The sequence below is a fragment of the Sus scrofa genome, chromosome 13 (genome assembly GCF_000003025.6).
Source record: "Sus scrofa isolate TJ Tabasco breed Duroc chromosome 13, Sscrofa11.1, whole genome shotgun sequence".
NCBI classification, from domain to species: Eukaryota; Metazoa; Chordata; class Mammalia; order Artiodactyla; family Suidae; genus Sus; species Sus scrofa.
Window position 1 is genome coordinate 54884058 of NC_010455.5, and position 21049 is coordinate 54905106.

A 21049-nucleotide genomic window follows, 5' to 3' on the forward strand; every position below is an offset into this window, starting at 1 on the left:
GAGGAGTCTCAATGGACCACATAGAATTTATGGACAAGCTTGGGTTCCCAAAGAGGGGACATCAATATATCAAAGGAAAAGAGATCCGTGTTTACTCTGATTTTACTACTCTGCATTTCTTGGCTGGGGAGGAAGGGAGAGCTAGGGGCTGGGGTCTGGGCTTGGGCTCCTTGTCCAGAATAATATACCATACATGTCATTTTTCTTAAGAAGCATATGAAAGTCCAATTAAAAGCCAGAGAGGAACAGGGAAAAGCAAATACCACAACTGAGGTTAAAGGAAGACAGTGGGGGGGAGGGGGAAGAGAATGCAAAAACTAGAGAGTGCACACTATCCAAGAAAACCAAATCAAGTCCATCCTTGAGAGCGAGACTCTTCTCTTAAAAGGAATCTCTTCATCTTTTGTTGGCCCTCTCCAAAGACATTTTAAGGGAGAGCTATTTATCGAGGTGAAGCGATATGGACTTCAGATTTCTTTTGTTTTGCAGGCTTGAGAAACAGAAAAATGAAAGGACTGTTCTGATCTCAGCGTGCCTGACGATGAAGTATACTTGCGAAGGCTGAAAGGAAAGGCTTTATACACCAGACTGGCTGCTGTTTCTTTAGGGTTTTGAGCACTCATGAATGGGTGGTGTGATTCTGCTAAGAGCATTACATACTGCATCATGCAATGAAAAGCCTTATGTCAGAGCCCCCTGGCTGGGCTTATGTCACAACCCAACCGTGCATCCAATACAAGAATTCCTTGGGAAACACACACGTCATCCATACTGTCTTCTACTTCCAGTAACTAACAATGAGTGTGCATTGTTGCACATCTTGGCTTCCTAGCATGTTCTCATGACCTGCCAGATTTCAGGCAACAGGGCAGAATCCATTTAGGTTTCATTATGCTGCTTCTGCTAATCAGGACAAGTTTTAAAAAACACTATGGCAAACACATGCATGTGGAATTTAATTTTCCTCCCCATGACCATGCATGTAGTTCTTGCAAAAGGACCACAAACTGAAAACATTTATGAACACTACAAAATTCAGCCCTGGTTTGTGCTTAAATCATCTTTTTAAAGGAACAAGAAAATAACCTAAAACATGTTCTTTGATAAGTCAGAAAAAACTGCATTCCAGTGAGGATGGAAGCATCCTTTCACCCCTGGGGAGGTGCAAAAACTAAAATACCATCTTTGCAGGCTTTCCCATAGTCGGCTGCCCCAAAACTGTCAAGACATAGACGTGTCTCTCTGTTTCAGGCATTTTGAAGACATCAGGCTCCTTTTTCCTATGTAAGCTTTGGTGTGCAGAGAATTGATCTTTCTGGTTTGGGCTCTTTTGGCCACAGAAGCTTCCTTTACTGTAGTTATTTCTTAAAACTGACAATGATGGGTAGGGAGAGGAGGAATAATAATCATGAAGGTAAACCAAATACAGCTAACTCTCTGTCATTCATGCCAAACAGCAAAACATGATCTTGATGATAAGTTGGAGGACTTGGGTCTTTCGGTCCCGGCATTTCCTAGGATATTTACTGAGAAGGTCAAGCCCCTATTGGATTGCTTCCTGCCCCCACCCATCTTAATTCTCCCATTTTAACCTCAGTGTCCAGAAGTGTTCTTTTTTATGTATGTTTTATAAGGTTTATAATGTACTAGTTCATCATTTTAATGACTACATAGCACCTACAAATAAGCTGTCATTTCTTGCCAAAAACTATGTCATGTTGTTCTTAAAACCATGGCTTTGGCCAAAAGCAAAGTGAATTCCATCATAACCTGCCTCTTGTCTCTTCCCTAGCCTCCTTCTGACCATTTCCTGTCCCACACTCAACTCTATCCTTGTTCCCGTTTGGGCTTCCCTAGGCCCATCCATCTTCTTTTAGTTCAGTGGTCTTCAATGATGGTTACATGCAATGTAACACGATGGAATGATGAATGAGCTCCTTAAAAATTGTTTTCAGGAGTTCTCGCTGTGGCAGAAGGGACTGGAGGTGTCTCTGCAGCACCAGGATGTAGGTTCAATCCCTGGCCAGCACAGTGGGTTAAAGGATCCAGCATTGCAGCAATTGTGGTGTAGGTCACAACTGTGCCTTGGATCTGTCTGATCCCTGGCCTGGGAACTCCATATACCTTGGGGCAGTCAAAAAAAAAAACTATTCAATTTCATTATTTGAAATGTCTCTTTTGCATGTAAATTTTATAAGACAGGTAACATTAGTTCAGTAGTGAATACATATATATAATTTATAGCTAATTAAATATACTCAATTTATTTTGCAGTTAAGACTGCTCAATTAAATGATACAGTGACCTCTGGATCTAGCAAACTCCTACTCCTTTAGAACCCAGGTCCAGTGGCCCTGCTCAGCATGTCTCCTTCTCAAGGGTTTACTGCCCCCCCCAAGGTATCTTTAACTGGACCCAGGCACAGAGTATATCAATGAGAATAGTACTTTTCTCTCCTAACTCATCAGTTCCCCCATCTAGACATAAGCTCAATGAAGGCAGAACAAATATCAACCACATCTGTATAGCTGACTTCTTATCCTTTAGGATTCAGCTTACTATCCCTTCCTCTATTTCCTGATTATTCCAGACAATGATGCCCCTTGCTCCCTGGTATCTACCATATGCCATCCTCCCGTTTTTTTTCCTTCACTGTACTTCTTCCAACCTGTAATTTCTGTATTTACATATTTCTTGCCTGATGTCTCCCAGCCCATAAAATCAATGACCACAGGGATGCAGTCTCCCTGGCCTCTGTATCTTCCAGCCCCTAGCAAATAATCCATGTTCAATACTTTTATGCTGAATGACTGACTTTGATTTTCTTTTCCTTTCTTTGTACTATTTTCCTTTTAAGCTAGCAAAGAAGGAAAAGGTCATAAAAAAAAAAAAGCAAGAGATGACATATATTCAGATAATACCATAACCCTGTCTGAAAGGCAGGATCCCAAAACACATCCTTGGAAACCTCCCTGGAGCCCTATCAGCAGATGCTTTGCTTGCAGTTAAATAGACAGATGTGAATTTAGCCTCTGCTTTCAGGAGGAGGGGATCGTGATGAATGGGGTGGCCATAGAGCTGCAGTGGGAGAAAATAGCAAAGGATGCACTAGCTCATAAATGAGGGAGATGCCCCCTTGGATGAAGAGTGGACAGAACAGAACTCTAGATCTGACTGCCAACCTCAGGGCCCGAGTTCCAGCCAAGTCACCCAATTTAACTGCACACACCTTAAGTGACTTTCCTCAGCTCAAATGCTACACAACCAGACATACATTCCCAAAGCTAAGCAGCTGGGATTAGTTACTGTCCTACTGGGAAAATGCTATACTAGGAGACCAACATTATATAAAAATCCCCCAAACTGAATCACTTTACTGTACCCCTGAAACTAACACAACATGGTAAATCAACAATATTCCAACAGGAAATAAAATGATAAAAATCCACGAGTGTGAAATTGTTAGATACACAATGAACTCCTTAACCACAGCAGAATGAAGTAAGTGAGCCTTCCTACCCCTTACCTCCCAAAACCCAATCCTTCTCCCAGCTACATCAGGGACCAGCAAATGCTTTGCAGCAATTAACATACCGCACAAGGCCGACCGCCGATAATATTGAACCCCAGTGAACCGCAGTCTCGATGCAGGACCAGAGTCAGGCTTTTGGTTTCTTCACCCTGGAGGAGAGAAACGTGTTCAAACTGCACTTACTAACAGCAAAAACAAATGGGAAGAATTTTCTTTCTAAGGTGTACTCATGGACTGCCAAGCTGCTCATTAAAAATCTTATGTCTTAGAGTTCCCATCATGGCTCAGCAGAAAAGAACCTGACTTGCATCCATGAGGACATAGGTTTGAATCCCTGACCTCGCTCAGTGTGTTAACGACCAACTCAGCATTGCCATGAGCTGTGGTGTAGGTCACAGACATGGCTCAGATCCCAAGTTGCTGTGAGCTGTGGTGTAGGCCAGTGACTACAGCTCCATTCAACCCCTAGCCTAGGAACATCCATGTGCCTCAGGCGCAGCTCTAAAAAAAAAAAAAAAAAAAAAAAATCCTATGTCTCTGGGGAGGTTTAACCAAGGAAAATGTGAGGGCCTGCACTGAACCTTAGTCCTGTGTTGAGGGGGTTACAAACATTTCTGAGCACTGTTTAACCCTAGAGTGACCCACAAGGTTTAGAGACATCCACACACACACGTGGTGAACACTGCCTCTTAGGAACAACTTGGTCTCCAAATGCATTTTTCCTCTGTGACCAGCCTGCTCTAGACTGACTATCTAGATGGCTACTGTCTGTTTCTCAAACATTCTCAACACGAATATTCATGATATGTCCTAAACAGTTATGACAGCAAGCCTCTAAGAGGTTTGAGCACATGCATGGCCCATCACTACTCATCTGTGTTTGGGAGACTTAGGGGGAAAAATCTTGCTTGAAAAGCCAGATGCAAACATGGGTGAGAAAAAGAAAAATCCTGACTTACTGAAAAGGGAGGTGGGGGCATTTTCACAAAGTAATGACTTTCCAGTCTTGAGGAGATGCCGGGCTGTTGAACAGAAAACACCCTGTTTAAGGTAGGTGGATCAAGGTGAACCCCTTTAAATCAAATGGGCAGAAGTGGCCCAGGCAGGTCTCAGTGGTGCAGTGTTCAACAGTCCAACGAGATGGAGATGTCTGGATATCACAACTAACATTCTCGGGTAACAGACAAGTGAATAAAAATAGATCTAACCTTGTGTGCAAACCATCAGTTAATAGGCTTTGACATCAATATTAACCTCACTGATACTCCTCTGAAAGGGTTCCAACTATTTGAACGGTATGCAAAACTCTACATGTACTGGCTATAAATTTGCAAATGCTTCACTCAACGTTTTCGGTTTAAATAGGGTCTACTTAATGTGGTCTTTTTCTTTTAAATATGAAATGCTTCACTATAAGCTTTCTCAAAAATAGCACTGAAAGCTTATCACGAAAGGGATTTTATTCTGATTACTGTTTTCCTGATGAAACGCAACTTTTACTTCTGTTGGGGAAATAAACAGCAACATTCAAATGATACGAATGCAACTGTCTGACTCTACCACACGGGCAAAGAAAATGACGCTTTCCAACCTGTGATGCCTGGTGTTTTTTCTGAAGCACAGCTTCATTTTATTGCTGTTGTTGTCAATATAAAACATTGTTCATGTTTGGCCAGGAAAACTGTGCAAGAGAGCCAGACACACACACACACACACTAAAGACTAATGGTCTCAAGGTGTAAAATTATCTCCATGCCTAAGCTCTAGCAATCACAGCTATTTCTCATGACTAGTTGGTGTATAGCAGAATGCAAAATATTTTCCAAAATTTCATGTACCATCAATTACAAAGACCCTGTAAAAACAAAAATGGTAATTTATTATTAGAAAAAGGCTGTTTCTAATGAAAGAATTAGGTGTCCTCTAAGAACAAAACAACAAAATCTTCATTTCTGCTGGGCCACTTATGTGATATAGAAAAAAAAATGAGTGTTTTAATATAAAAGGGAAGCAAGTCTCAACCAGGCTACTGTACTTAAACAGTACAGTAGCCACACTGATGACAACCTAGTTATGAACTTTAAAAATAAAGTCCAGTTCCCAGCACCACCATCAATGCTATCAATCTTTATCATTACTTTGATCTGCAGCAAGATAACAGGCAATAGCTCTCACTGCTGTCAAGAGCATAAAAGTTCAGAATCAGGACTTCCCATTGTGGCTTGGTGGGTTAAGGACTCTGTGAGGATCCAGTGTTGTGGTGGCTATGGTGCAGGCCACAGCTGCAGCTCTGATTCAACCCCTGGCCCTGGCCCTGGCCCATGAACATCCATGTGCCACAGGTGCAGTTGTAAAAAGAAGAAAAAAAAGTTCCAAATCAACCTAACAGTTTGGAGGTGTAAAGACACTGATTTGTAAACTGAAATGGTTTATCATCTTTTTGCCTTGGAAATGAAAAGTGTTGGTAAGAAAGATCATTTCTTGCTTTGTTATCTTTGAGAGGTGAAAAAGTTAGAAATACATGGGAATTTGAGCACATCAACATAACGTTTTTTTACATTTCTGGCTTTCATAACTCATCAATGATAGAAACTGCACAGTTACACAGTAATCCAAGGCAGATGGCTCTGGTTGGACAATCCCAAATGATGCACAAAGGAGAATGTACAGCCAAATGATTAAAATAGACTATTTTTAAATTTACCATGACAGCCATCTATTCTTTTCAAAAATGAAAAAAATATAAAGAAATCTCATTGCATTGCATTAAATGATAATAGCTAACATTCATAAATAAGTATTATGCACCAGAAATCATATTGAACATTTAAGTGCTTTATTTTACTTACTAATCCAATCAATCTTATCAACTGGCACTATTGCTATCCCAGAGATACAGGTGGGAAGAGGAAGAGAGAATAACTAAGAAAGCTGTCCCGGGGTCAAGAGCTAGGAAGGGGTTGAGCTGGGATTTAAACCCACAACTGATCTCCAATTCTAGATCTTAAACTCTATAGTACACCTTTCTTGTGTGGAATGTAGAAAAGAGAACCACGTAGGCTGGCAATATCTTAGGTCCTTCCCAAGATAGTTCACTTGCTGGAGTTTCAAAAAGTTCCATAAAGAACTCACTATAGGAGATCTTACCCAGGAAGCCAGGATCAGAACAAAACTCCAAACTCTTTATTGAATTATTTATCTCAACCTGAGATGCCCAGGGACACCAAACTCAGAGATCTCTCTCCAGGGATGAAAGAGACAAACTGAGACAATGCCTGAAACAACATTCCTTAGCCAAACAGCCATTTGCCAAGAATATTTTGGAACAAATAGGTTGACCATCTACTGCTCCCTGCCAGATGCAGTCAACTGCAAGGGACAAAGAAGGGGTGTTCTCATTTTTTAGAAACATCCTGACCTGGTCTAATGTCCAGGCAGGTTAGACACTGGCTTCAAATGACATGCCTATTTTAGGACTGATTTACAGGACTAAGCTACCATGCTGGATATTCAGCACATGATGCTGGGAACCATGACATACATAAGAGAAGAGAAAAGCTCTGTCTGGCCTGAATTCCTCTCAGGTCTCCATCTAATGACCAAAGGCCATCATTACCTTTTCTCTGATACCCTGGTCTTGATTCTGATTTTTCCTTTCTACTCTAGTCCTCCCAGACAACCTTAACCAATTTTACTTAATTTCTAATTCTTAAGGAGAAATAATAACAGAAAATGTAAACACTAAGCTTTACCTAACACATTTAACAGGTTAACTTTCATTCCTACTTAATCATTTAACCTGTCCCTGGGCTCAAAATGCATAAGGCAGGGAGCCCTTCAATGATTCTCATCCAATTATATTCCACCAAGTGAAGGGATATATAAAGGGAAGAGCGGCAAAGGCTCATTGATGCTGCTCTTCCGGCCGTTCACAGATACTGTGTTAACAAGTGACATCATTACTTAAAGGGAAAATTTAACCGATATTGCTCTGTTTTGGTAGTTTATCATAACCCATGCTTTTATTTATTTACTTATATTTTTATTTATTTATTGCTTTTTAGGGCCACACCTGTGGCCTATGGAAGTTCCCAGTCTAGGGGTCAAATCAGAGCTACAACTGCCAGCCTACACCACAGCCACAGCAACTTGGCATTTGAGCTGTGTCTGTGACCTACACCACAGCTCATGGTAACATCAGATCCTTAACCTACTGAGCACAGCCAGGGATCGAATCTGCATCCTCATGGATCCTAGTCAGGTTCCTAACTGCTGAGCCACAGAGGAAACTCCCTTTGCTTTTATTTATTTATTTTCTTTACAGACATCTGTAGCATATGGAATTTCCCCAGCTAAGGGTCAAATTGGAGCTGCAGCTGCCAACCTATGCCACAACACCAGCTCTGAGCCTCATCTGCAACCTACACTGCAGCTTGTGGCCACACTTTATCCTTGACCCACTGAGTGAGGCCAGAGATCAACCACACATCCTCTTGGATACTAGTGGGTTCTTAACCTGCTCAGCCACAACAGAACTCCCTCATAAACTGGGATTTGAAACTTTCTCAATGGTCTGGCATAGTAAAACAAAGGGAAAGAGCTCTGCTTCACATAAACTACTGAATAACCAAAACATCAGCCTTTGGAAGCAGGTATTATATCAACCATCTACATCTGAAAAACAAGGCTTTGAGAATTCATACATTTATTTAAGACCATGGAACTGCCAAGAGGGAAGGCAGGGCTGGAAGTCAGGTCTTCAGGACTTCAACACCCATGCTCTCTGTACTGGGCTGTCTATGTGTGCATACTACCCTAACTCGCTTCACCTCAACAACTCAGCTTTCACATTAAAATGTCATGAAGGATTAGACATCTAATTAGTTTTGTAATTAGAGTTTTAAGCAAGGATTTTTTGGAGTATGCAATGACAGTGGTAAAGATTAGAGTATCTGTTATACCCTGAAGGGTGCATAAAAATACTATGCTCTTGACAAATGCAGAGTAATGGTTGGACCTCAGAGTGAGAACCGGAGTTTAGTTTAGAACCATGTAAGCATAAATGAGACCATCACTGCCCAGTACCTCAGTACCACACCTGGCCAATAGAAAGGGCTCCAAACCTGAGCACAGCATAGGTGGGATGGACACTACTGCAGTTCAGCACTGAGGCCAAGGTGCTTGTTTACCACATGAATGACTCTAATACGAAATCCAAGAAACAGAGAATATCTAATCTTAAATTAACTCAGTCGATCTACAGGAAGTTTGGGAAAGTTGAAGCCTGCTGCCACCGAACAAACAGAGTTACATGTTCTTCACAACATCCAGCCATCTGATGGGAGCTATGTCTAATGGGCACATTCCTCCTTCTCCCAAGCTGGGAGCAAGCATGGCACATTCTTGGAGAACTGCTGAAGAGCCAGGAGACAGATTTCCTCCTGGATGAGGTGGGAGGGAAAGGTGATGAAGGCAAAGGACGTGGCTCAGCCTGGACCTTCGTTAGCATGGAGACAGGACAGGCAAAGGGTACCAACCAGGAGGCTGGGAGCATGAGGAGGGGAAATCAGAAAAGGGACATCCCCAGGCTTGGAGGCAGGTGGCCCAGGAGCAAAGTGAATGGGGAACAGACATTGGCTCACAACAGCACAGGAGCAATGTCAAATCCAAGAAAGAGTAAACATGGACCCCAACAGTGGAGGAGCACCTGGGAGCACAGGACACTCGAGGATTCACTGGGACCACTCCAAGGGCTGCCAGATGAGTGAGTCTTGATGGGTCCGGAAGAAAAGGTGAAGAACAGGGCAGGGGGGACATTAACAATAAAAATGGATTTGTGGAGTTCCCATCATGGCTCAGCAGAAATGAATCCGACTAGGAACCATGAGGTGGGTTCAATCCCTGGCCTTGCTCAGTGGGTTAAGGATCTGGCATTGCTGTGAGCTGTGGTATAGGTTGCAGACACGGCTTGGATCTGGCGTTGCTGTGGCTGTGGTGAAGGCTGGCAGCTATAGCTCCAATTAGACCCCTAGCCTAGGAACCTCCACGTACCACAAGTGCGACCCTAAAAAAAAAAAAAAAAAAAAAAAAAAAAACAAAAAAAAAAAAAAAAATGGATTTGAGACAGCACCTCCTTGGTAACTTTTCCCTCTAGCCACCCCCATTTTATGACTCTTCCTAAGTGGCATGGTTTCTTCCCTCTCACCAAGAGTGCAAATGCAGAATGGAGAAGGAAGATACCTTCATATTCTAGAGACTAGTGACAGCACTGTCTTCTAGGGGGCCAGGCACAAAGCTCCAACAGATGTCCAGCACACTGTGTCCACACCAGAGCCCAACTCAAGCAGACAGTCGGGTTCTTAATGCCGTACAGGCTCTCCTTGGGAGACGCTTGGGTTTTAGGATGGAGAAAGGGCAAAGATACAGTAACCTTGAAGAAGGGGGCATGGCATGAGCATCTGTAGCCAGGAGGCCTCAAGCAGAAACAGAAGATCCGTGTTCAGGAGCATACAGTCAATTCTGCTTCAAATAAGTGTGGCTATCATATTTGAACTCATATAACTATTGATCAATGTTAAAATGACCTGATTCATAATGTGCCCAGTTCAAGGTCGAACTGGGCAAGAATTTGGGGAGGGAATAAGAGGGGTTTTTTTTTGTGAAAAAACAAAAGTCAAACGTATTTTATCAAAAAGACAAGTTATGGTAGCTGTTTTTCTTCTTAGACATCCAAGAATGCAAACTGTCTTCTCTGGGCAAAGTCCCTCTTCCTTTCAGCATCACTCCATCACTGTTCTTCTTCAAATAATCCAGTCTCAGCAGCCTGGACATCAGCCATCTCCTAATCAGTATGGTGACTCCCCAAGGCCATCCGTGCCACTCTCAGTGTGGATTCTTTCCAAAAGCTCCTTTCCACCCAAAGATGGGTGTTCCAGCTACTCCTTGATTACTGCTGCTGTGGGATTGGCAGCTGGGAACCGGCTAGACTGGAAAGCTGCCCAGCGGGTTTGAAGCACTATAATTGACTGACCGCTAGTCTGCCTATCTGGGGTGACATAACACCTCTGGGCCTCAGATTAGGCAAAGCGCCCCAGAGACTCACACAGCTGGGAAACTGCTCTGGTGACTAGTGACAAGAGAGTGAAAAAAATGTGGAGTGGCGGAGGCTGGGGGGACCGGGAGGAGAGCTGTCTGCCAGAAATCCTGTGCTAAAGAGATGAGGATGCCTCCCAACCTGCACCAAGATGCTTCTGTCCTCTTGGTCAGTTGGGCAAATTATGTTTAATGGAGAAACAGCCTGGACCAGTCCTTCCCTGCAATCCCAACTTCAGTTCTGAAGAAGACATTTCATGGAGGAAGCATAAAAGGGGGAAACAAGCCTAAGACTGAAAGCAGTCATGGCCATGATGATTGAAAATGAATTGGATATAGCACAGAATACTATCCAGTATCCTGTGATAATCTATGTGGGAAAAGAATCTGAAAGAGAATGGATGTGTGGACATGTATAACTGAATCCCTCTGTTGTACAGCAGAAACGATCACAACCTTGTAAATTAACTGTACCTCAAAAAAAAGAACATGAATTGGAGACGGATGAGACCATCGGCAGAAGTGTTATGAGTGCGTACCCACTGCCCAAACAGATGCAGAGAGGATGGAAAGAGGCAGAGTATGGGGAAGTGGGTAGAAAGGAACAAAGACATCGCTTTTCCAGAGACATAATATCCACAGAAGAGTATATACTCATCCATAAGCCAAAGAGATGCTTTTGAAAAATTACCTCAGAAATGAATTAAAAGACTGTCAGTGTTGCCCAAGGCCAAAAATGTACATCTATGTTTAGTTTGTTGCTGCATCTAAATAACCTGAGAAATTTCTAAAGGTCTACTTGTCTATTTTCAGGAGTTTAAGATCTCTTATCTTCATCATCTGCTCATCTGCTTTTCTGATGAACACCCACAAGCAGCGCTTTCACCAACAAACAGAAAACAACACACTGACTGAAGAAGGCACTACAGCACTTTCATACTGCCACGTGATGGACTACGAGGAGGTTTCAGTTTTTAAAATGTAAACATCCCATGACCCAACCTGGAGCATGTTCTTCTCCAAATCAGAAACAAAGAAGAGGCTGCTTTAAGTTCTCTTTTAAACGGAAGGCAGGAACTTGCCTGGCCTACCTCTCCCTAGCTTTGGTAACTATAGTGGGACAAAGATAAATACATAGAAACATGAAGTCAGCTCATCTTATGCACAGCTTTAGCCTCCTCCTTTACCCCTTAAGCTCCCAGAGCTGCTACCCAGATGCAGTGAAATGGACATCCGCTAAGTTTCCACCACTGGCAAGCAGGCAGAGAACAGAAGCCCAGAGAATGGGTCACCCAGGGGCAGGCAGAGGCTCAGTATGAGCCTGTGACACTTTGAGTAAAACAATCTGTTTCCTTCTCCATTCAACCATCTCCAACTTCTAATGTTTCTTCAGTGATTTATTCGCCAAAGATCCTCCAACCTACAGGTATTTAATACACATTCAACAAATGCCTGGTAAGCGTTACTCTGAACGGTGTCTACGACATCTCATTTAATCCTAATGCCAGTCCTATTGGCGGGCATATCATTATCCCACTTTGGAGATGAAGCAATTAAGGCTTAGAGGAGGTTAGAAGAGGCTTACCAAGACCCTCGAGGCAGAGGCAGAAGGAGCATGGGAACCAGAATATCAATGACTCCAGAGTCGGATACTAACCACACACCAGCTCAACTCAGGGTACCCTAGGGCTGCCGGTGACCCAGGGCCTAAATCTAGCTATGATCCACAACCTGAGAGGGTCTTCATCCCCTTTCTGATGCATGTGCAGGAAAGACATGGGGTACCTGAAAGCAGCCTCAAGCAAAAGTCTCAGTGATTTCTCTGCCCAGGACTTATTTCTGCACACCTGCTGCCCTCTGCCAGGGCAATGCTCATTCAACCCCCCTTCCTGGAGAAGGGGCTGCTAGAGGGCCCAAGCACACAGGGGCTGCAGTGTGGCCCCACCCCTTAGGCTTTCTCATGGGGGAAAAAGATGGATGCTGGGTCCATGTGTTATTTTCTCTACAGAAGTAATCATTATGTTATACCCCTTCCCTTTCTTATTGCAACAGGCTTATTACAATACCATTAGTTGGAAGGACAGAGGTAACCCACGACTGAAAAGCTTGGGTGAGCAAAGAACAGTAAGACTTGGGTTGTTTTCAAAGGTGCAAATGTGTGTCTGATTGATCCCAAAGGTGCAAGCCACTCAAGAGCCCCTGTGTACCCTGGCACGGACATGGTGAGCATGGAAGGATCTAAATAGAAGGGATGCAAATGAAAATTTCCTTTCACTTCCTACCACCAACCACTCTTTCACCCACTATATTAAAAATTAAGGAGATCATGAGAGTTCCCATGATGGCTCAGTATTAACCAATCCAACTGGTATCCATGAGGACATAACTTCAATCCCTGGTCTTGCTCAGTGGGTTAAGGATCCGGCATTGCCATGAGCTGTGGTGTAGGTTGAAGATGTGGCTTGGATCTGGCATGGTTATGGCTGTGGTGTAGGCTGGCAGCTGCAACTCCAATTTGTCCCCTAGCCTGGGAACTTCCATATGCTGTGGGTACAGCCCTAAAAGACAAAAAGAAAAAAAAAAAAAAAAAGAAGGAGATGAGGCACTATTCCATCCAGAACATCAGCCCTTTCTTTTACTTTTTAAATTCTGTCTGACTCTCTTTTACAGGCAGGGCCTGTTTTATTTTATACCCTATTCCACACCAGACCTTTGAGAATGGGGATTACGGCATGGATGAATACACCTCATCACTGTGGACCAAAAGCCAATGGACCAACTAACTGGAGCAAGAAAATGATGCTGGAGAAGTTATTTCACCTTTGGCATCTCTATTTTTCCACCTGTAATGGGAAGGGTAAAAGGCTATCGGTACTAACCTCACAGGGTCTTTCTGAAAATGTACCTATATCCCTAAGCCACAGAGCACTTGCGTGTATAGTACTAGTCCTTTGGAAAACCGTATAACACTTTGAAAGGGACAATGCTCAGGAGCAAATACTCTGCTTATTTTGGTAACAGCTTAGAGTGGGGGGTTGGGTGCAAATCTCAGCTCTATACTTTGAATCTGTGCAACTTCTGGCCTTACCCCAGCTATTTGATAATTTGTTTCATAATCTGCCTCTCTTCTCAAAAAAAAAAAGTCTACTTGATGAAGATGAGAAAGCTAATGTATGTACATACACAATGATGTACCCTAAGTGTGCAGCACCCCAAAAACTCAATGAATATTATTTCCTTTCCTTTTAAGTTACTTGGTCTGCAGACATCACTAAACCACCTTATAGATTCTGTCTCATCAAATACTTTTACAGAGAGGAAATCATCATTTCCGAACTCAGAAAGAACCACTTATTTAAATAGCAACAGAATTCCCAATTCAAATTATTCAGTTATGATCGTTTAATCCTGTGTAGCTGGGTAACATATTTGTAAGCCAAATTCTAGTTTTCTTTATAAATCACTGAAATGACATGGCTTTAACAGCCCACAATCCCTTTCGCTGAACTGGGCTGTTCTGTCAGATATACCACAGAAGGGGTATTGGCTGAAGCTTTTCAGAAACAGAAAATACAGTGAACTGTGAACACTTTGATAGATACATTTCAAAGTGTTTGGGCATCTGGAACACCTTTTGATACAACTGTCTGTTAGATTCATTTCTCTCCAGGAGTTCTCAAATGGACAAAATCGGTCCTGGGATTTGGGGCTTAATACAATTTGATCTGGGTGGATCTTGGGAAACAAAAAGAATGCCTGCCTCAAACCTGGAAACAATTTTGCTAACTTGCAAGTCTCAGAAACACTCATTCCATTTTAAGATTTTAAGAGTAATCCCTCTTGGTCAGCAATCTGAAGAGTTTGGATGGCTGACAAGACAGCCCTTTCAATCCTGAATTCATTCACTGAACAAATATATATTGACAATTTATAGGGCACATGGTAATGGAACTGGTGCCAGGCCATAGCCCCAAAGAACACACCTGAGGTCCCCTGGGGAGACAGACAATAAACAGCTCTTCCCACCGTTCAGCCACAGCCATGATAAAGGCCCAGCCAGAGGAGCACCACTGTGAGAGTTTCAGGGGGCCAGACCTGGTCTGTGAGGTAAGAGAGAGCTTCTTGGAAGCAGTGATGCTTGAACTAGCATGGGAAGGAAGGATGGAAAGGTTAAGTACAACTACGATGGAAAATAGTATGGGATACCTCAGAAAACTAAATATAGAACTATATCATCCACCAATCCCACTCCTGGGCATATATCCAGATAAAACTTTCATTTAAAAAGATATATGCACCCCTATGTTCATCACAGCACTATTCACAAGGGCCAAGACAGATGTATGGATTAAGAAGATGTGGTACATACACACAATGGAATACTACTCAGCCATAAAAAACAACAAAATAATCCCATCTGCAGCAATGTGGATGGAACTAGAGATTCTCACACTAAGTGAATTAGGTCAGAAGGACAAATACCACATGGTATCCCTTATATGTGGAATCTAAAATATGGCACAAATAAACCTTTCTACAGAACAGATACAAACTCATGGACATAGAGAACAGACTACAGACTGTTCTCCATAGTCTATGGAGAACATAGACTATGGAGACTATGTCTGTTCTATGAACAGACGATGGACACAACCATAGATTTGTGGTTGCCAAGGTGGGAGGGGGAAAGTGGGATGGACTGGGAGTTTGGGGTTAGCAGCTGCAAACTATTGCATTTTGAGTGGATAAGCAATGAGGTCCTGCTGTAGAGCATAGGGAACTGTAGTCTACCACTTGTGATGGAACATGTGGAAGATAATGAGAAAAAATTACATATATGTATAACTGGGTCACTTTGCTGTACAGCAGTAATGACAGAACAATGTAAATCAACTATAATTAAAACAAAATTTAAAAGAAAGGTTATCTAGCAATGAGCAGACCCTAAGTGCTAAAAGAAAGGCAGCAGGTATGAGAGGAGAGTTAGAAAACTTGCAGGTTACCTAATATGAATAGGTGGAAAGACTATTCCAAAAAGAACAAAGGCAAAGGCCAGGGGCAGGAAGGAGCTGGGGCATAGTCATAGAACTACCAGAGCCCAGGGAACCTGGGGAGAAAGATTCAAGGGGAGAAGAGTACAGGCAGGTGGAGGCCAACAGGATCCAGAGCGTGCCTGACCTTCTGTCCACCCAGATAAATTCAAGGCACGGCATGGTTTAAGGAAGCGAAACAGCTAATTTATAAGATATTATTGCCACAGGGTAATTGGAGGGGAGCTAGAAGACAGCAGAGGGAGTTGTGGTCTAGGCAAGAGAAGATGGTGGTGGAGCCTAAGACTGGTTTTGCCCTGTAGGAGACAATGGCAGTGTCTAGAGATATTTCTGAGAGTCACTACATGGGGGATGCTCCTGACATCTAGTAGGGAGAGGCCAGAGATGCTGTTAAATGTCCTAGAATACACACAACACCCTCCCCACATCACACACAGAACCCAGAATCATCCGGCCTGAAATGTTGATAGTGCAGAGGTCAGGAAACCCTGGTTTGGATCAAGGAGATCATCTGATGGAGTGCAGTGAACAGACTCAAGAAGGGTTTAGGAGATAAAATCAACAAGATTTAACAACAGACTGGATGGAGGGGTAAAGGAGCAAAAGCTATCAAGATGGTCTCAAGTTTCTCAACAATTCCAAGGAAAGTTATGTCTGGACCTTTCCCTTTCCAAGAAAGCCAAAGAAGTGTTTAGCTGTGGAATACTTGTGGTCTTAGATTCAGGTGTTTAAGTCAGGGTGGGGAACTGAGGCTGGGAACAAAATACTTTAACATACTCAAAGCATAGCATTACCGAGTCTGCTGTAGCTGGGATGGGGCTTCAGATTAAGATGCCTTTCTGGGCTATGGTTACCTCTCATGAAACTGCTAAGCAGTGTGGATTTAGAACTTTACCGTCGTCTTTCAGAAAACATTCAGGAAGGGATCTTTAGACAATGATTGGTAAAATCATAACTACGTAGAGAAGACCAACACATGTTTATCTACGCCTGTACTTGAGCCTCAAGGTTTTGTCTAGCTGAGGTGCTACCCAGACCATGATGGCTGGCCCAGCATCACCTGGGAGCTTGTTAGAAATGTAGCATCTCACACCCCACTCCAGGCCTGATGGGTCAGACTCTCTAAGGCTAAGACTCAGGAATCTGCTTTAACAGGCTGTCCACGTGGTTCCAATCATGTCAAGGTTTGGTGAGACCTTTTTAAGCTCACATTTTAGAACATGAGGGACAATACCTATGTAGGTACAAACTCTCAGTGTTCCACTGGCATCAAAAATCCAAAACTGAAGATTATTTAAATAATGCAAGATCATGGAGCAAGTCCTAGGCCTTGAAGAAAGGGTATGGAAAAATCTTCTGAGTGTTTCTTCCCTACTTCAGCTTGTAACAGAGAGGTAAATGATAGGGCTTAAAAAATAATAATAATAAAAGTGTTGTGCATGCGAATTTCCAAGCAATATAAATCCTTCTGCCTTTTAGAAGAGAATAAACAGTACCCAGCGGGAGCAGAGAGTCCAGCCAATGAAATAAACAAGTTCTTAAACAGCTTGCAGTGGGAGGAGGCTGTCTGACAGATGTAGGAACAGCCAAAGCTTTCCGCCAGGGTGACTGAGAAGGGTTAACTTCAGGGGAAAAGTAGCTAGCTTGCCTAAGGCCTTGGCTGAGGCTGGCCAGGCTCAGAGGTCAGAGAAATGAACCAGTGACACTTTCAGGAGAGGCCATTCTTGGCTGTCCTCAAGCCCAGCAAGAGGTCCATCAAAGTCGTGAGCAGGGCCCCAACTCCAGAAGGAAACTTTCCTTGTAAGCTCAAAAAGCAACATCTTACCCCTAAGCTTAATACCCCTGATTATCCCACTGACTCACCCACCAGAGCTTCAAAAACATCCACGGTTTTGATTCAAGTCTCATATTTTTGATTCTGAGAGAGAGTTTACCCAAACACTCCAGAAAGAAAACAGAAAGGCAAGAAGAAATAATAAACTAGCTTAACAATGAAGGATGTATAAACCCTAGGGGAGTAAATGGCTTTATTTATAAATAAGCATCACTTAAAACTCCACAGGAAGTCCGGATGACAGCATCAACAGGAGAAACTCCGGGAACTCCTTCGCCCCACACAGGGCGCCTGCTTGAAGATCAAGCTTTGCCCTCTACTTGGGTGACTCTCAGGCTCGCGTCAGTCTTTTGTGTGCCTGTGCGGTCCCAGGGTGAGCCTCAGAGCTGTAAATATTTGCCCTTCGCCCAGAGCCGGCCAGCTGCTGAGGCTGCAGTTGACAGACAGGCCGGGGCCAGGATGGGGTGGAGGCGGGGAGGGGTTGGAAAGTTTGCAGGCCTGGTGTGCGCAGGGAAAAGGGGCCGGGAAAGGGCAGAGAGAGGCAAGACAGGCAAGCAGATGCAGGCGGGCCCCTGGGGGCCCCTCAGGCAAATACATTCTCCTCTGCTGCAACATATGAAACAGGCAACCAAAAGAGTGGCAGCCACATACCCCAGCCCCTCCCCAGTGGCTGAAAATGTGGCCTTTGCCATCAGGGAAACCCTGGTTTTCACAGGGTGACCGTGCCTGATCAGAGAACACGAGACAATACATGGAAACATTTCTGGGTGTCACCACGTGGGGGAGGGGTGCTACTGGTATCCAGTGGGTGGAGGCCAGGGATGCTGCTCAACTACCTACAGTGCACAGGGCCACCTCCCATGACAAAGAATGTGGGGGCCCAAAATGTCAAAAGGCCCCAAGGCTGACAAATTGAGGAATAACCTGAATCCCAGCCCTGTCCCCTGAGTCACTGTTTGACTTTGGACAAGTTCCATGACCTAAGCCTCCTTCTGCATCTCAGAGGATTAAATAGATAATGTGTACTGAGCGCTTGCCACAGACACTGGGGCATAGTAAACCCTCAATAAACGGTACTTGTGGCTACACGGAGAAGCCACCCGATGGATGGTTAAGAGCTCTGGATGGAGAGACGGCCATACACAGGTTCAGAATTCAACTCTGGCACTGAAAAGCCCTGACTCAGAGGTACACGACTGGCCCTCATTGGGCCTCCGTCTTCTTCACCTACAAAACAAGAAGCATCATGCCTCCTTTATTTGATTAAATAAAAAACGCCTGAGAAGTAGAAGTGCTAAGCATAAGGCCTAGAGTAAAGCAAGCCTCAGTAGCAGTGCCTGTTAGAATTACACCAACTACCAGGACAAGTGGAAAGCTTACAAGGTAAAGATGTTAAAGATAATTGCAGTCAACACTTGTTGAGCATTCACTCTCCACCGGGCACTGCGCCAGATCTCTTTCAAATAGTCTTTCCCTGATGGGTGAAAAGAAACTATTTTACATTTAGGGAAACAGAGGCACCTGGAGGTTCATCTGCAAAGTCACTCAGCTGGCTGAGCAAAAGCCCAGATTCGGAAACAGTTCTAATCCCCAAAGACTCACCATCAATTATTACTTTATGTCTTGTTCCTTTAATTCTTTCTGGAATTCTTTCAATCCCTGGAGGCATACCAAAGAGGGGGCCTGGCTATGTTTCACACCCCCACCCCACCCCCTGTGTCACATCTCTAGGGCCACACTTTCCAACTTTAGAGAGCTTAAGCAGCTTGCTCAAGGTCAGCCAGCCAGTTGGCAGCAAAGCCCATGTCTGAATCCAGCTTTTGCTTCAGAGGCCTTTCCTCTGGCAACCTTCTTAACTTATTCTACATGGGCCGTGGGCTCCATTTATTCTTTCTGGAACTCTTCAGGGTGCATGAATACAGTTCACACTGTGTGTCATATCTTATCCTGTGCATCATGTGTGTAGCGACCAAGTTTCCCACCCTTTAAAGAGGTTAAGCGACCTCCGCAGGATCACCCAGCTGGTCCAAAGGAAAGCCTTTGCTCAGTTCTGACTTGGAGCTACACTCACTCTTACTCTACCCTGATCACAGATTCCTTTCAGTCTTTACGGAAACACTGAAGCTGCTGTCTAATCTGTAGGGACCACAATTTCTAAGTTTAGACTGATTCCTCGACCTGCCCACGGTGATATATCTGGCAAGCAGTGCCGGAGGAGGGAGGCAGGGATGCTCCGGGCATCCTGGTGCCCGCAGGGGCTGGGAGACGCCCTGGGGACCAGAGGGCCTGGCTGGGGGTCTGTGCTGGTGGTGGGCGCCTACCTTGCCGCCGGGCGGCGCGGCCACGCAGCGGCTGAGTGAATCGAGGCGTGCGCTGTACTCGGTGAACTTCTTCTGGTAGCGCAGGGCGGTCATCTGCAGCTCCAGCTGTGCGGCGGCCAGCTGCGCCACCAGCGACTTTTCCCGCTTGCCCGCGCGCAGCGCCTCCTTCTTGAGCGCCTTGTGCAGCGCGCCCAGGCGGGCCTGTAGGGCGCCGTTGTGCGCCCGCAGGGCCCGCGCGCAGCAGTGGCCGCCCGCGCGCTGCTCGCCGTGCGTCAGGGGCAGCCCGCAGCCCTCCTGGCAGCGGCCCACGGGCCGCGCGTCGCACGCGTCGCGCATGTGCGCCTCCACGTCTCGCCGCAGCAACACCTGGCCGCAGCCCGCGTGGCGGCAGCGCGCGGGCGCGAAGTCGCAGCGCTCTAGGTGCTCCGGCAGCTGCTGCAGCTTGACCACCCGGCCACAGCCGCGCGCGGCGTGCGCACACTTGATGTCCAGCTTGAGGATGAGACGCTTGAGCGGCAGGACGTGGTTAAGCTCCTTGGCCGAGAGGCGACCGCGGCAGCGTGCGGGGCAGCTGCCCTCCTGTACCACCCAGGGTAGCACGCAGCCGGCGCAGAAGACGTGGCCGCACGGCGTGGTGAGCGGGTCCTCCAGGACCTTGTGGCACAGCGCACACTTGAGGTCCGGGTCCACGTCGCCCTCGAAGCGGTCCAGCTCGAAGCCCATGGTGGCGGCCGGGGCCCGGGGTCGCCGCCGGGCGGCCGGCCGCCCACTCCCTCCCTGCGAAGCAGCCCAGACGCGCCGGCTGCGCCGCCGGCTCGCTCGCTCTCCCCGGACTGAGCCTAATTGCTGCAGACTTCCTCGGAAAAAGCCTGAGGAACAAAACTCCTCAGCCGTATTTACCAGAGCGCGTGCGCACAAACATCCTGCCTCGGCTGCCTCACGCCCGCCCCCTGCGAAAGGGAGGGGAAAAGAGACAGGAGGGTAAGGAGACCCAGAGGCTCGCCGCCGAGGGAACTAGCGCGCCCAGAATGCGGCCACAGACCCTCTCTCCGGAAACTCCTCTCCCCCTTGTAGTTTTCGCTGTAGGAGACAAAACGCCAACCGAGAAAAGATCACTGAGGGGCGGAGGATGCTGCTGTCGTCCAGACAGTTTTCCTGGAGCTCCTTCCTGGCCACATGGAGACTTATTACCCCCCCACACCTCTTTTCTTGCCTGATT

General features: G+C 45.3%; 1 protein-coding gene across 1 annotated transcript in view; it reads right to left on the reverse strand.

Annotated features, from left to right (window-relative positions):
• PDZRN3 (PDZ domain containing ring finger 3) overlaps positions 1-20685 on the reverse strand; it is a 245086-nt gene extending 224401 nt beyond the window's left edge. Inside the window, exons 1-2 of the mRNA XM_021069221.1 lie at positions 19831-20685; positions 3595-3681 (exon numbers count right to left, since the gene is read on the reverse strand). Of these exons, the coding sequence (XP_020924880.1) occupies positions 3595-3681; positions 19831-20553 (810 nt within the window). The 5' untranslated portion in view covers positions 20554-20685. The remainder of the gene's footprint in view (positions 1-3594; positions 3682-19830) is intronic.